The 14197-nt window shown below is 44.7% G+C and overlaps 1 protein-coding gene across 5 annotated transcripts in view; it reads left to right on the forward strand.

Annotated features, from left to right (window-relative positions):
• LOC122543283 (formin-like protein 3) overlaps positions 1-14197 on the forward strand; it is a 174794-nt gene that overhangs the window by 134806 nt on the left and 25791 nt on the right. For all 5 annotated transcript variants that reach the window (XR_015755755.1, XM_087985579.1, XM_087985580.1 and 2 more), the window contains 5 exons: positions 942-1066; positions 2317-2519; positions 6637-6871; positions 8301-8369; positions 9858-9938. Coding sequence is in view for 4 of the 5 variants with exons in the window: in XM_087985579.1 (XP_087841705.1) it covers positions 942-1066; positions 2317-2519; positions 6637-6871; positions 8301-8369; positions 9858-9938 (713 nt within the window). In the remaining variant the exon portion in view is untranslated. The remainder of the gene's footprint in view (positions 1-941; positions 1067-2316; positions 2520-6636; positions 6872-8300; positions 8370-9857; positions 9939-14197) is intronic.

Here is a 14197-nt window from a genome sequence, read left to right on the forward strand (position 1 = left end):
AGAGGTGAATGGACAACTTCAAATCCCGCCACAGCAGTTAGTAAATAAATCTGGAACTGAAAGCTTCTCTCAGTAAGGGCAGCCGTGAAACTACTATCTGGTTCACTAGTCAAGATTAGAGTGGTGCTGGAAAAGAACAGCAGGTCAGGCAGCATCCAAGGAGCAGGAAAATCGCCGTTTCGGGCAAAAGCCCATCATCAGGAATGAGGCTGGGAGCATCCGAAGTGGAGAGATAAATGAGAGCTTTTCCAGCACCACTCTAATCTTTACTCTGATCTCCAGCATCTGCAGTGCCCACTTTCATCTGGTTCCCTAATGTCCTTCAGGAAAGGAAATCTGCTGTCCTTACTCAGTCTGGCCTACATGTGACTCCAAACCCAAAGCAATGTGGTTGATTCTTAACTGCCCTTTGACCTGAGAATCCAGCTGTAGGGCAATTCGAGATAGGCAATAGATGTTGGCTTTGCTAGCTATTCCCACAATCCATAAAAAAGGAATATAAAATGGCCTACTCTTGTTCTGTAGAGTCTTCCCAATCCCACCCCATGAATTGCCCAGCCCCGAATACTGATAGAGATCAGAAAAGCAATGAGAGAATGTAGCTGCAATGAGACTGGGAAAGCTTAGGTGAGGTTAGCTAGAGCAACAGAGTAATTTGAGAGAAATGGAATAGACTTATTGAAAATGATGAAAGGATGCCGAGAAATCTAAGTGTAAGTGATGAACGTCACTTTTTTTACCTTAAGTCAGCATCTTGCTTCATAGCAGTGTGTTCCATCAACTCCAGACCCATACTGGCTAACCACCATTCCAATCCACTCGTGGGAACTGGCTGGAGTGGGGCTCACACACTGTGCTTTCCGACTCTGAGGCACCACAGGCCTCCCACTCCATCTTTTGCATTGTTACCTGAGATGCAATCCTTTCTTTTCTCCTTCCAGCTATCCGGATAAAGAAACCAATCAAAACCAAATTCCGTTTGCCGGTGTTCAATTGGATGGCTTTGAAACCCAACCAGATCAATGGGACAGTCTTCACTGAAATCGATGATGAAAAGATATTAGAGGTAAGTCGGATGATTTATTTTGATTTAATTTTGTCCATTTCCACTATCCCCCCACCCACCCACCTCTTTGCTTCAAACAAAACTACCACAAGTGACATGGGTCAACATGGAGAGTTGCAGAAGCTCTGGAAAGGTCAGAGCACATCTCCATTTGCATCGTCATCCCCTCTGTCTGCCCAGCCACCCTCTTCACCCTTAAAATATTTTGAGCATTGCAAATGGCCTGATTAACTTTGCTGTTCTTTTTAACTGTTTCAAACTGTGGACGCTTTGACCCATCTGTCCTGGGTGTGAATCTGAACAGTTCAAGAGTAACTCCATGTGGGTTTGATGATGACAGTAGGATGTTGACTGCAGAGCTGCACAAGAATACACACCATCTAGGCTAATGGCAGGAAGAAGGTACGGCAAGCATAGACAGTGATGAGGTTCAGTACTACAATCCATTGTCCATTATCCTTGGTCTCACAAACCCAGAATAGGTGAGGATCAAGGATACATTTAGCAGAAGTGTTTTTGAAGCACCTTGTCAGAGCAGGAGCTGTTTTCTTTTACCTCCTCAGGCTATGGTTGACACTGGGGTCAGGTGTTACCTTGCGTCTACCTGCTCAACCTTGTCTAGAGACAGACTGGGTACATAGAATAGAATAGAATCCAATTTTTCTCCACTACAGATCTGATTACCTTGGTGAGACTAGGTTTGAGTAGAATGCCTTTCTATATTAAAGACTTTGACCTTGATGTTAATGGTGCAATCCAGACTGGTTGAGCGGGTAGTTAAAATGGAGTGAGGAATTTGGCCTGTTGCTACCACCCTTATTTCTCACTCTGATATGGCTAGTTCCCAGGTAATCTCTGTGTCCTTGCCTGAGCGTCAAGCCCAGCCTAAACTCTATCCTTCAGCTTTTCCCTCCCCCATACACATTACAACTTTCAGACAACCTGGCCAAACTCTGTACTCACCTCCGTCCTGTATGTGTGGCAGGCATACATAGGAGAAATGTAACAGCAGAAATGAGAGATTTGCAGGTAAGAGGATACCAAGGATGGTATGTGTCAACCTGAGATAGTGAGTTACCAATGAAAGTGTGGGAGAACTGAAGCAAAAGGAAGAAAAGGTGGAACATGAGCAGAAAGATGCACAGAGAGAGAGAGAGGCACAATTTGGGGGAAAGAAATCCTGTGAGAACAGGAGATGGCCGAGTATAAAATAATAATAAAGGTGTTTATCCGATCACTTTGTGCTGTAGGAGCTTGACATGGATGAATTTGAAGACCTCTTCAAGACGAAAGCCCAGGGACCCTCCATTGAAATCTCATGTCAGAAAAGCAAAAGTGCGCAGAAAGCACTGAGTAAAGTGACGCTGCTCGAAGCCAACCGAGCAAAGAATCTCGCCATTACGTTGCGCAAGGCTGGCAAGACAACTGAAGAGATTTGCAGGGCCATTCAAATGTATGTTGTAAAGCCTTCTGACCTCTTTGATTGTGTCACTTGAGTGTGAAGTGTGGGCTGACTTCTGCGTGCATTTTGCGTAAATCGTTTTGCTCAAACCGACCCTTGCCCCTACCCCAGTCCAAAATTGCTCCCGGATTTCTCCCTGTATCTATCTGCCAAAAAGAACTTTAAGCCTATGATCTGTCTCACAGCCAGGCGGGATGGGAAGTGAGGGGAAAACGTGCCCAAACCCTCTAAATATTTCTGCCATGAATTCAGTCTCTTCTAACCATCACATCCAGCTTCTAATTCTGCCATTGCCCTGCCACTCCCCACTCCTACCTCTTAATATGCAGTTGTGTCTCTGCTGTATTGTAAGGCAATTAAACTACTGGGGCTGAAAAACTGGAATCACTATCCCACTGGCTATTCAGGAGTAAAGGTTGGCTCTGCCAAATGCATGGGGTTGTCTTTTGCTGAGCAGCTCAAATCTCCCCCTTCACTGGCATTATTCACTTTGGGCAAATGGCTGAGGTTTTCCAGTTGTCTCATGATCTCCTTCCTGCCTTTCCCATAAGCTGTGCGGTAATTGTGGCTGGATTGGTTAGAGGAGTAGAACCTGTTCCTATTCCCTCCCCTAGCCTCTGAGTAAAGTTTCCTGTCGACATGACTTAGGCTTACAAGCCTCTGACAGGCTTAATTGGTTCAGCCTATGGGAAAGCCACTCACTCTGTTCATAAATGGCACCACATCTACTCCCCTTTGCCCATTTGCTTATCTGTTTATTCCATTGGACGTCAGAGTGACCAGTTTTGCTGGGGTTTTTTTTCACTTCATGGGTCATTTGCTTTGACATTCACCAATCTGATGCTTTACAGCTTTCTGTCCAACATGGTCTGCTGCTAATGAGCAGCATTCAAATCTGCCTTAACATTTTCATAGAAAGTATGTGTTGTTTGTCTCTGAGGCTTGTTGCAATGTTTCTCCGCCTGTGTTTTCATCCTTCCTCCTCCCTTTCCTCCAGTGAGCTGGATGGAATGGCTGCACCCTTCTGTGTGTACTACCTAAGTCATCCCGGGAAGGCAGTGTGGATGGACATGGCAGTAGGCTGGGTGCAGCTCTTGTTCAGCGATTCTCCTTGCTGCAGCGTTTGAGCTCAAAGGGTCTCTTGATGGATGAAGCTTATTATCTAAGCAGGATTGTCCACATACACCATGTACAGGGATAAGGGGTGTGCTAATAACTAGTCGGGTTCCTTGTAGAGGAGTCTCATTACTCAAATCTCTACATTTCTGGTCAAAACATTGTCTGTGCTGCAATCTCCCGTGGAGCTTGTAAAAGGCCAGTGGTGTCTGCAAGTGGACACCTCCCAGGCACAGTAGGGCCATCCAAGTGCTTCAACAACTCCTGTGATCATACTGCTCCAAACTTTAGACTGGACTCGCTTGGAAAAGAGTTGCACGACCTTGACGTCAGAATTTACAGACTGCGCAGATGCCTGAAGTGGTGCTCACTGAGGAGTTATTAGTCAGCATGCACAGCAAGCCTTCCACAGGAGACTGTGTGTATCATAACAGGATACCAAATGCAAGCTGTTGGGTACTTCGTGGGCCAGGAGGCAGGCTGCCAGGAGCACCTATCCCCTTTGAATATCGCATGCCACTGCAAACTCAGGAGACCCATGCAGCCCAGCAGCATACCTGACTACTGGTATTGGGCATCAGGAGTGGCCAGATTAATGGCTGTCACCATATGCATGTGTAACACCAAGTGAGCAGTTGTATGAAAGATTACACCAGTGATATTCATTGAACACATTGAAATTTGAGTCTAGACATTACTCCTGGTGATCGTTTCAAATGGATAATTCAACAATTCAGAGGTCATCCCTCAATCCTTTTTTTTTTCAGTGAAAACTTCAAGTTCTTTTACAAGGAAAGAGTTACTGCTAGTGCTGTGGGAACAAAGGAATGTTTTACGTGTTAATGGCTCAACAATGATTTTCAGCTTAAAAACACTTGACTTGAACTACTCTGGTTGCATGAAGTATGCAAGGAAAAGCGGCTCCAGTCTAAGACAGATGATGAGGTGAAGGAAATCACTGGCATGGGCTCATCTCAGCTGGTGGGTTAATGACGGCAGAGCAGGGGGCTGAGCTCAGAACTCAACTGCTTTCTTTCTCTTTTTTTTTGTTTCCCTCTTTTTTGCTTTTCTTTTAAAGCCTGGAGAGTGGTGGGTGAAGGAGGAGGCCTCTAGCAACAGCGGCAGCAAAACCTGGACGAGTCAGACACTGCTTCATTCCGACCCAGAGTCTCCCGGTGGTGAGGGACAGGTCCTCGCTTGACTTCCCCTGGCCCAGACTCGCAGGCTGGGCCAAGGCTCCAGTTCTGCGGTTATGGCTGGGTACCTGAGAGAGAAGTGGCGGTCTCAGCCCAGTGTGGTGGTCTCCTGATGTTGACGGTCTTGTTCTGGCCTGGCAGTCTGGTCCTGGCGTGGAGTTCACATCCTCCTGTGGAGGTCGTCTTCAGCTTCCAGCAAGTAGTCTCATCCAGCATGGCGGTCTTCTTCAGCGGAAGCTTCCAGTTCAGTATTCTAGCAGCCTGGCAGGCGGTCTTGTTCCACCTGTGTCTTCATGGTATTCCATCGTTCCTTAATTGGCTTTCCCCGAGCCGTTAACTGAACTGTGATGGACTTTCGTCTTAATTTTACTTTTGGTTTATTATTATGTATGACTTCTGTCGTTGATTTTGGCGCCGTGGTGGGGCGACTTAAAACCTTTCACTGTATTTTACATGTAAAAGTACATGTGACAATAAATTTCTAATTCAATTATTTATTGAAGGTGTGATTGGTAAGACATGGTGCCTGCTGCAGCTGGCTTCTTGCTTTCACTGGCGCAGTTTGTTACTTTTCCTCACTCTGAACCTTTGGGTGTGGCGTGTGGATTCTGCTGTTCCATCCACCAAGCATCCTCTTTGAAGAGCAACATTTTATTGCATGCTTTATGCAATCATTTTGAAGACATCTTTGTCATTAGAATGTGCGGTTGTCTCCTTCACTCACTGCAAAGCTTTGATCCCAAATGTATGTTAGCTGATTGTCTTGTTGCATTGAACTTGGGGAGCACTATTGGATTACCCACAGTATCACAAAATGATGAGTGCTTTGACCAATAGTGTCGACAATTACAATAGCCTTGTACTGGGCTAGTTGGCACCCATTGATTTTGATTTAGGATCACCCTGGTAAGCATACGGTCTTGGAAGAGAGACAGGCTGCCAGAGAGCAACTGCTATGAATGACACACACTCCTCCAAAAAAAACTCCACAAGGTGATGCATTGAACCAGGCCTTTTTGGATCTTTGTTTAACACTTCCCAAATATATCAATTGCATCGTCTGACAGTATGCTTGATGGATGGACATCAGTTCACTGATAACTGGGCATAGGGTCATCCTCTGTGTTGGTGAGCTTTGTTCTACCAGCTTTCAGCTGCAGTCTGGCAAGAGAGAAACAATGGGCAGGAATGGGTACCCTAAGCCTTTTGAGCAGTTAATCTTGTGTTCCCTTCAAACTGTGGTGACACTGTGGGTTCACTTTTAAAGTTAAGCCATTGGTGCACCCACAGGAAGCAGGCATGATTCTGACCAAATGGGTGCAGACCAGCTGAACTTGCTCAAGCCTTCACTGATATGTGCACTGCCACACATCAGAGAGCCGAAACTGCTGCCTAGGTACAGTCGGTAACTTCCCATGCTCTAGGGAAGCCAGCAAAGAAATATTGCAAGAATGCTGCAAAAAAAACAAATGAAATAATTGTACGAGCTCGACTTTAAATGCCAATTTTACCCATTCGCAAGCTCAACAAATGCCAAGGCGTGAATTCTGCGCTATATCAGCAAGCGGCCATTTGGAGGCAGGAAATGTTTTGCATGCGCGATAAAGCCAGGCAACAAATGAGGCGTTGGGGCATTTGGGTGAAATGACTTGCTTGAGATCTTCCAGGAAAGTAAAAGCCCTTCCGCCCCTCCATCCTCTCCCTCTGAGTAATTTTCAGTTGTGAAGTCTCTGATGACTGTCTTGTGATTTGCGTTTGGTTTAGCAGACTAAAGCATTGCCTTTGCCCTCTTGTAGGTACGATTTGAAGACTCTGCCTCTAGACTTTGTGGAGTGTCTGAATCGCTTCCTGCCTTTAGAGAACGAGGTGAAGCTTTTGAGGCAGTATGAGAGAGAACGGAAACCACTTGATGAACTGTCCAATGAGGACCGCTTCATGCTGCAGTTCAGCAAAATCGAGCGACTGTCTCAGCGCATGACTATTATGACGTTTGTTGGGAACTTCTCCGAGAATATTCAGATGTTGAATCCGGTAGGTCTCCCATCATCTGTAAACCAGCAGCAATGGAGATGGGTTTAGAATACTATCCAGAAAAAAATCCCAAGCATTAGGGCAACATTATTTCCTCCTTTCATGGGATGTGGACATGGCTGGCAGGTCCAGCATTTGTTGTCCATCCCTAATTGCCCTTGGGCTGAGTGGCTTGCTCGACTATTTCAGAGGGTGATTAAGAGTCAACTACATTGCTGTGGGTCTGGAGTCACATGTAGACCAGACCAGGTAAGGGTGACAGATTTCCCTTCTCTAAAGGACGTTAGTGAGCCAGATGGGTTTGTAAAACAATCAATGATAGTTGTCATGGTCACTGTCACTATGACTAGCTTTATATTCCTGATGGTATTAGAGTCATAGAGATACAGTATGGAAACAGACCCTTCGGTCCAATTCATGCATGCTGACCAGATATCCTAAATTAATCTAGTCCCATTTGCCGGCATTTGGTCTATATCCCTCTAAACCCTTCCTATTCATATACTTATCCAGATGCCTTTTAAATGTTGCAATTGTACCAGCCTCCACCACTACTTCTGGCAGCTCATTCCATACACGCATCACCCTCTGCATGAAAATGTTGCCCCTTAGATCCCTTTTAAATCTTTTCCCCCCTCTCATCTATACCCTCTAGTTCTGGACTCCCCCAACCCAGGGAAAAGACCATAGCTATTCACCCTATCCATGCCCCTCATGATTTGATAAATCTCTATAAGGTCACCCCTCAGCCGCTGACGGTCCAGGGAAAACAGCCTTGGCCTATTCAGCCTCTCCCTCTAGCTCAAAGCCAGAGCAATTTGCCTGGGTCTCTAGTCCAGTGATGTGATCACTGTCTCACCATCTCCCACGCAGACAAAATTCTGCATGTTTTAGAAGAAACCCAGCAAGCTACGTATTGTTGTAGTCCTGACTTCCAATGGACCAGGAAGATCACCAGTTTGCTCACAATCCACTTTGTCTGAGTTCAGCTGTGATGACATTAGGCTGTGGCAATTTCACTCCGTATTTAAGCGTTTGAATACTGCATCACCAAGTCACTGTTTGTGATGGTGGCTGGTCTATTTTTCAGCTCAAAGTAAAAGGCTGAAGTATCACTTTCTCTGAGAGATTTCCTGAAACTCTTCAGTCTCAGAATCGATCCTCGTTTCTTCCAACATGCTCTGTTTCCTTTCTCTCCCTTCATCCCTTTCTTTAGTTGCAGATTGCTGTTATCGATAACCTTGGGCTCACCACTTGACATCAACTGTTCGCAAAATGTACCTTTTGAATTTACTGGTGAAGTCTGTGAAATGTTGTGCTCCAAAATCTTTGCACAATGAGTTTTATACAATTAGTACCAGAGATTAACATGGCTGTTTCAATATATGTTGTCTGAAAGATACTTAATGTTATAAATGTTTTCTTCCAGCAACTGAATGCAATAATAGCTGCCTCTGCATCCATTAAGACCTCACAGAAGTTGAAGAGAATGCTGGAGGTGAGTGTGCTTTCAGTCAAGGTAAAATCAGTAGGGTCACACAGTCACAGAAATGTTACAATGCAGAATGTTGGAAATGCCATGGCAAATTTGTCTACAGCAAAATTCCACAAAATGAAATGGTGACTACTAGGTCATCTATTTTATTGAGTATGTAATCCATTACTGAAATGGGCCATACAGCCCATCAGGTTTATGCCTGTAATGTTGCATCAATATTGGTCAGGACAACAAGGAGCACCCCAATCACCAAACTCGCCACAGGGAAAAGGGCACAGATTCCTGCCTATGCATGCAAATAAAGACCATCTAAGGAGCTGCAGTTGTGGAAATGAGTACCACTTGATCAGTGGAAGCCCTCCTAATAATTGTCATGTTTTTACGAAGGAGCAGTGGAAAGCAATAAAGGAAAAGGACAGCTCTGAACCCCAGCTTTGTTAGCTGGAGGGCCTGGCAACAGCTTCTTCTGAAGGGCCACAGCTGAAGGAAAGTGGGCCACAAATGCTTGTACCAAGACTGCTACAGGCCTTATCTTTATATTTGAACATCACTGTCGAGACCAATATTTAATGCCCATCAGTAACTGCCCTTGAAAAGGTGGTGGCGTGCTGCTTTCTTCAGTAGCTGCAGTCTTTGGGGTGTAAAGATACCGTCAGTGCTGTTCAGAGAGATTTTGACCCAGCAACAGTGAAGGAACGGCGATATATTTCCAAGTCAGGATGGTGAGTGGCTTGGAGGGGAATTTGCAGGGGGTGGTGTTCCCATGTCTCTGCTGCCCTGGTCCTTCTAGATGGGAAGAGTTTCTGGGTTGGAAAGGTGCCATCGAAGTAGCCTTTGGTGAGTTGCTGCTTTGCACAATGTGTGTGTGTGAATGGAGGGAGTGAATGTTGAAGGTGGTGGATGGGATGTCAGTCAGGTGCGGCAGCTTTGATGGTGCCATGCCTGTCCCATAAAAGATTGGATCTGTGCCAATCCATAGATGTTTCTAGCTCACTCTGAGATCCCAGCTGTCCTTAATGTTGCTGTAGCTTATGTGGATCAGTGGTGGGCTCTTGTGATAATGTACCTCTGCGCTCGAAGGCCCAGTTTCAAGTTCCACATATTTTAAAGTTAAGTCACAATGCATCAGAACAGGTTGGTTTAAAAATACCTCCAATCCAGGTTGAAGTACTAAGGATGTGTTCCATCTGCTATCGGCTTTTGTGTGTTATGTCCCCCAGGAAGTCTGGGTTCAAGTCTCACCTGCTTGAGAGCTGTGTAATAACATTCTGAGCAAGTTGATTTTTAAAAATATCAATGGCGGGGGGTGTGTGCTCTTGTGGCACAGTGGCAATGTCCCTATCTCTGAGCCAGGAGGCCTAGGTTCAAGTCCCACCAGTGTTGTGTAATATCATCTCTGAACAAGTTGGTTAGGAAACTTCAGTGGTCTTCTGTGAAGATGATTCTCAAATGTATGTAGCAATGTGCCTTTTTCCTCTCTCTCTGCAGATTATTCTGGCACTTGGTAACTATATGAATAGCAGCAAAAGAGGAGCTGTATATGGCTTCAAGCTTCAGAGTTTGGACCTGGTATGTATTCTGCAGGGTAATCTACTGCTGAGGCCTCATTCTAAATACAAGCATTTGCTTCAATCAAGTATACTTAATTAATTGTCTGGTCATATCTATGAAGTGAGCAGAGATTTAAAATGTGTCCCACACCCACAAAAAGAAGCTTGTTAATTTTGAGTGGATTGTGCAGGCAGCTGAAACTGGCATTTCATCTTGCATAACTTTTTAAACAAATATTCTTTGGGATGTGGGCATCGCTGGCAAATCCAGCATTTGCTGCCCATCTCCAATTCCCTTGCTTGTTGGGCTATTTCAGAGGGCAGTTAAGAGCCAGCCACATTGCTGAGGGTCTGGAGTCACTTGCGGGCCAGACCCCGTCAGGTTGGCAGATTTCCGGCACTTTCGTGAACCGGATAGGCTTTTATAATCAATGCAAGTTGTCATTGCCACCATAACTAACTATTAATTGCTGTTCCACTAGCTGCAGTGAAGGGATTTGAACCCATTTTAGGGTATTACTCGAAGCCTCTGGATTGCTAGTCCAGTGGTATTACCACTAGGTCACCATCTTCCCAGAGTCCAACATTGTGCAACATTCTAAGTTTTCAAGAAGTCCTTCTCCATTGTAAAAGACAGCAGTGAGGCCGTAAAGGAGAAACCTTTTCACTTCTAGCCTGCAATCCAGCCAGTGGCTTGAGTGCACCAGTCTCTCCATTAACCCAACAACTCATTTTAGCCCTGGTGGCAGAGACTGTGTCTCATGAATGTAAGTTTGCTTGCTGAGCTGGAAGGGTCACTAACACCGGTGCTTTACTGGAGGCTCACTGATGATAACTTGTATGGTGATGAAACATCTGAAAATGAACCTTCCAGCTCAGCGAGCAAACTTACATCCAGAACCTCAACTTGAGCTACAAATCTTCTCAAAACTCGCTAACTATGGCTCATGTCATTTCTATATCAGCAACCCCTCTCTTGCATATGTTCACCATTTCTGAGTTGCTTTATGGTGGACCGACATTCAGAGTACTCAAAGCCATCTTGTTTTGCACCTTTATGGTAAGGAGACTACAAATACAGAGAGCGAGAGAGAGAGAAAATGATTTTCACCTAGCCAGTTTCGACTGGACTTGATCACTAACTCCTGAAGCACGAAAGAAGTCTTGTAACTGGTTAATTTATTCTTTTTCTCCTAGCAACTCTCCCCAATCCTCACCCCCGCCCCACTGTTATCCCAGGATTAGTTGCTTCTGGACAAAAACATAACTTTGGCTAAATATAGAAGTTCAGTTTATCAAAATTACATTCCATTCACTTGCATTTACTGACCGAAACAGGATGTGCTGGCCAACTGTTTATTTCATGGGTTTGAATGTTAAAAAAAGCATCCAGACGCTGTCAACAGTCCAGCCTGCGATCCACGCATTTAAAGAGGCTTTAGGAAGAGAGAAAAAAAAAGACAGGAAATGAAAGAAGTGCATAGCGGACCAGAAAGAAGGGATAGGCAAATTATTGTTTCAGGGACAGAAGTTCAGTCCAAGCTCACTACCTGAGATGTAACTTTTAGACTCTGTTTATCGGTTTTCCTGAAGCTGATTGGTTTGCCAAAGACCCCTCACCACCCCTCCCCAAACCCTTAACTGCATTTGTCACTCTATCTCTCCCCTCCCGTCTGTAACTTTTCCCCCATTTTCCTAGCTAGAAGCTGGAGGAGGCTAATCTGATTGAGGCGTGTAAAATGTGACAGGGATTTGAGAAGGTAGCTACTAATTCTGAGGGAGCATAATTTTAAAACTAGGTGAAATCAGGAAGCACTTCTTCACGCAGTGGAAGCTGGACCTCCCTCTTCCCATGAGGCACCGGATGCTGGAACACAATTGAAGTTTTCAAGACTGAGATGGATAGATTTTGTTGACTCCGCATATCGAGAAATGTGGAGCAGTACAGGGAAAACAGTAGAGGTACAGACTAGCCATGATCTAATTGCAAACTGGAACAGGTCCAAGGAGCTGAATGGCCTCCTTCTGTTCCTTCATCAATCTCCCAAGGAAGTTGAGACATTTAGTTCTGTTATAAAGAAATGTAGTTTGCTGCATTAATTTTCTTGATTTCAGATTTCCAGCGCCCCAGTTTTATATTCTATCCGTAAAGGCATTTTTAAAACTGAAATCTGTTTCTGTGTAAAATGTTCTCAAAATGATTTATTTCTCTCAAGATTAGAACCACGGCCTTTTTATATTAAATAATTTCAAGTTTGCCAGTTGGCGAGTTGTCATCACTTATTGGCAGCCACTGGAACCCAGACACATTTTCTCTAAGGCGAGTTGAGCTGCATGGTTAATCCTTTCTGAAACTCTCTCGAAGCCAAAAAGCCTACTGTACACTCACAACTTAGACCTCCCAGTCTTCGAAGGGAGGGAGGCCAGGCCTGTGGGATTTTGTTTTATAAAATTGAGCACGCAGCCTACAGGATTCCAGCTCTTTGTGAAAATGGCTGGAGCGTTTGTTTTTTTTTGCAGTTAGTGTTCAAGAATGTATTTTGAAGCAGATGTGCTGATTTCTGAAATTTGTTATTAAAGCAATCAAGGTCCTCACTGATACCCGAATAGATTTAAGTATTGATATACATTCCAACGTTGTAAGCTTGAGAGTTGAACAATAAATAAATAAAGGAGTCTGGAACTAGCTGAACCTGATTTCGGTTGAAAGGTCATGTATGCCAACTGCGCACATTATTCGCATCACGTTATTCTGACGTTTGTGGAGAGGATTTTTCTTTTGTTTTTAAAAGTGAAACTGGTATGTTGGGAGGCTTGAACCGTATTTTAACTTTCAATGTTGTTGGTCGTTTGAAGCAGCCACCTTGGCAACCCACTGCTGCTGGGATTGGTCAGGTGCCTCACAGAGGGAAGTCCCTTTTCAGATTCACAAGAGGGCAGTGGGACTACACCAACAGTCAGTTTCTAATTGATCCTGAATACCTATCTTTGCCTCAGAGCAAGTGCAACTTAAAGCCATTTTACCAAATTGCTACAGGATACTAAATGATCAAGGAAGGTCGAATCTTAGAATGGCTTCAGCACTGAATGAGGCCATTTGGTCCATTGTGCCCCTGCCAGCTCTGAGAGAAAAATCTGGCTAGACCCACTCCCCTATCCTTCTCCAAATTCTTTCTTTTCAGATAATGATCCTCTTGAAAGACCAAGTTGAGTTCACCTCCCCCAACCTCTCAGGCAGTACATTCCAGATCCTCACTAATCACTGTGCTTTTCCTTCTGTATCTTTTGGATCTTGCTGATCATCTTAAACTGGTGCCTTCTTGTTCCCAACCTTTGCATTTAATAGGCACAGTTTCTTCCCATCAACTCTTATCAAGACCTTCTTCAATTTTGAATGTCTGTGAAATCTATCAACCTTGTTTTTCCTAAGGTGACCAACCCAGTATTTCCAATCTATCCTCAGTGCTGAAGCTCCTCATTCCTGGAACTATTCTTGTAAACCTTTAGTTCTCACTCTCTCTCTCTCTCTCTCACTCTCACTCTCTCTCACACACTCTCTCTCACACTCTAAGCCTTCATATCCTTCTGACAACCCTTTATGATGACACAAAAATAGGGAGGAAAGTGAGTTGTGAAGAGGACATAAAGAGATATAGATGGGTTAGATGAGTGGGCAAAGACCTGGCAATTGGGGTACAATGTGGGAAAGTATGAAACTGTCCATTTTCACAGAAGTAATAATAAAGGAGCATTTGTCTAAATGGTGAGACTTTGCAGAGCTCTGAGGTGCAGAGAGATCTGGGTGTTCCAGTGCATGAATCACAGAAGGTTAGTATGCAGATACAGCAAGTAATTAATAAAGCTAATAGAATGTTATGTTGCATTGTGAGGGGAATGGAATGCAAGTTATCCAGGGCATTAGTGAGACTGCACCTGGAGTACTGTGTATAGCACTGGTCACCGTATTGATGGAGGGATGTTATGGCAAAAATGCCATCCCGTATTCCCAATTCCTCCGCCTCCGCTGTATCTGCTCCCAGGAGGACCAGTTCCACCACAGAATACACCAGATGGCCTCCTTCTTTAGAGACCGCAATTTCCCTTCCCACGTGGTTAAAGATGCCCTCCAACGCATCTCGTCCACATTCCACACCTCCGCCCTCAGACCCCACCCCTCCAACCGTAACAAGGACAGAACGCTCAGAGTGCTCACCTTCCACCCAACCAACCTTTGCATAAACCAAATCATCCGCCAACATTTCCGCCACCTCCAAACGG

This window comes from Chiloscyllium plagiosum, unplaced genomic scaffold (genome assembly GCF_037043375.1).
Source record: "Chiloscyllium plagiosum isolate Xiang-an unplaced genomic scaffold, Cpla_swu_hap1 HiC_scaffold_53X, whole genome shotgun sequence".
Classification (NCBI taxonomy): Eukaryota; Metazoa; Chordata; class Chondrichthyes; order Orectolobiformes; family Hemiscylliidae; genus Chiloscyllium; species Chiloscyllium plagiosum.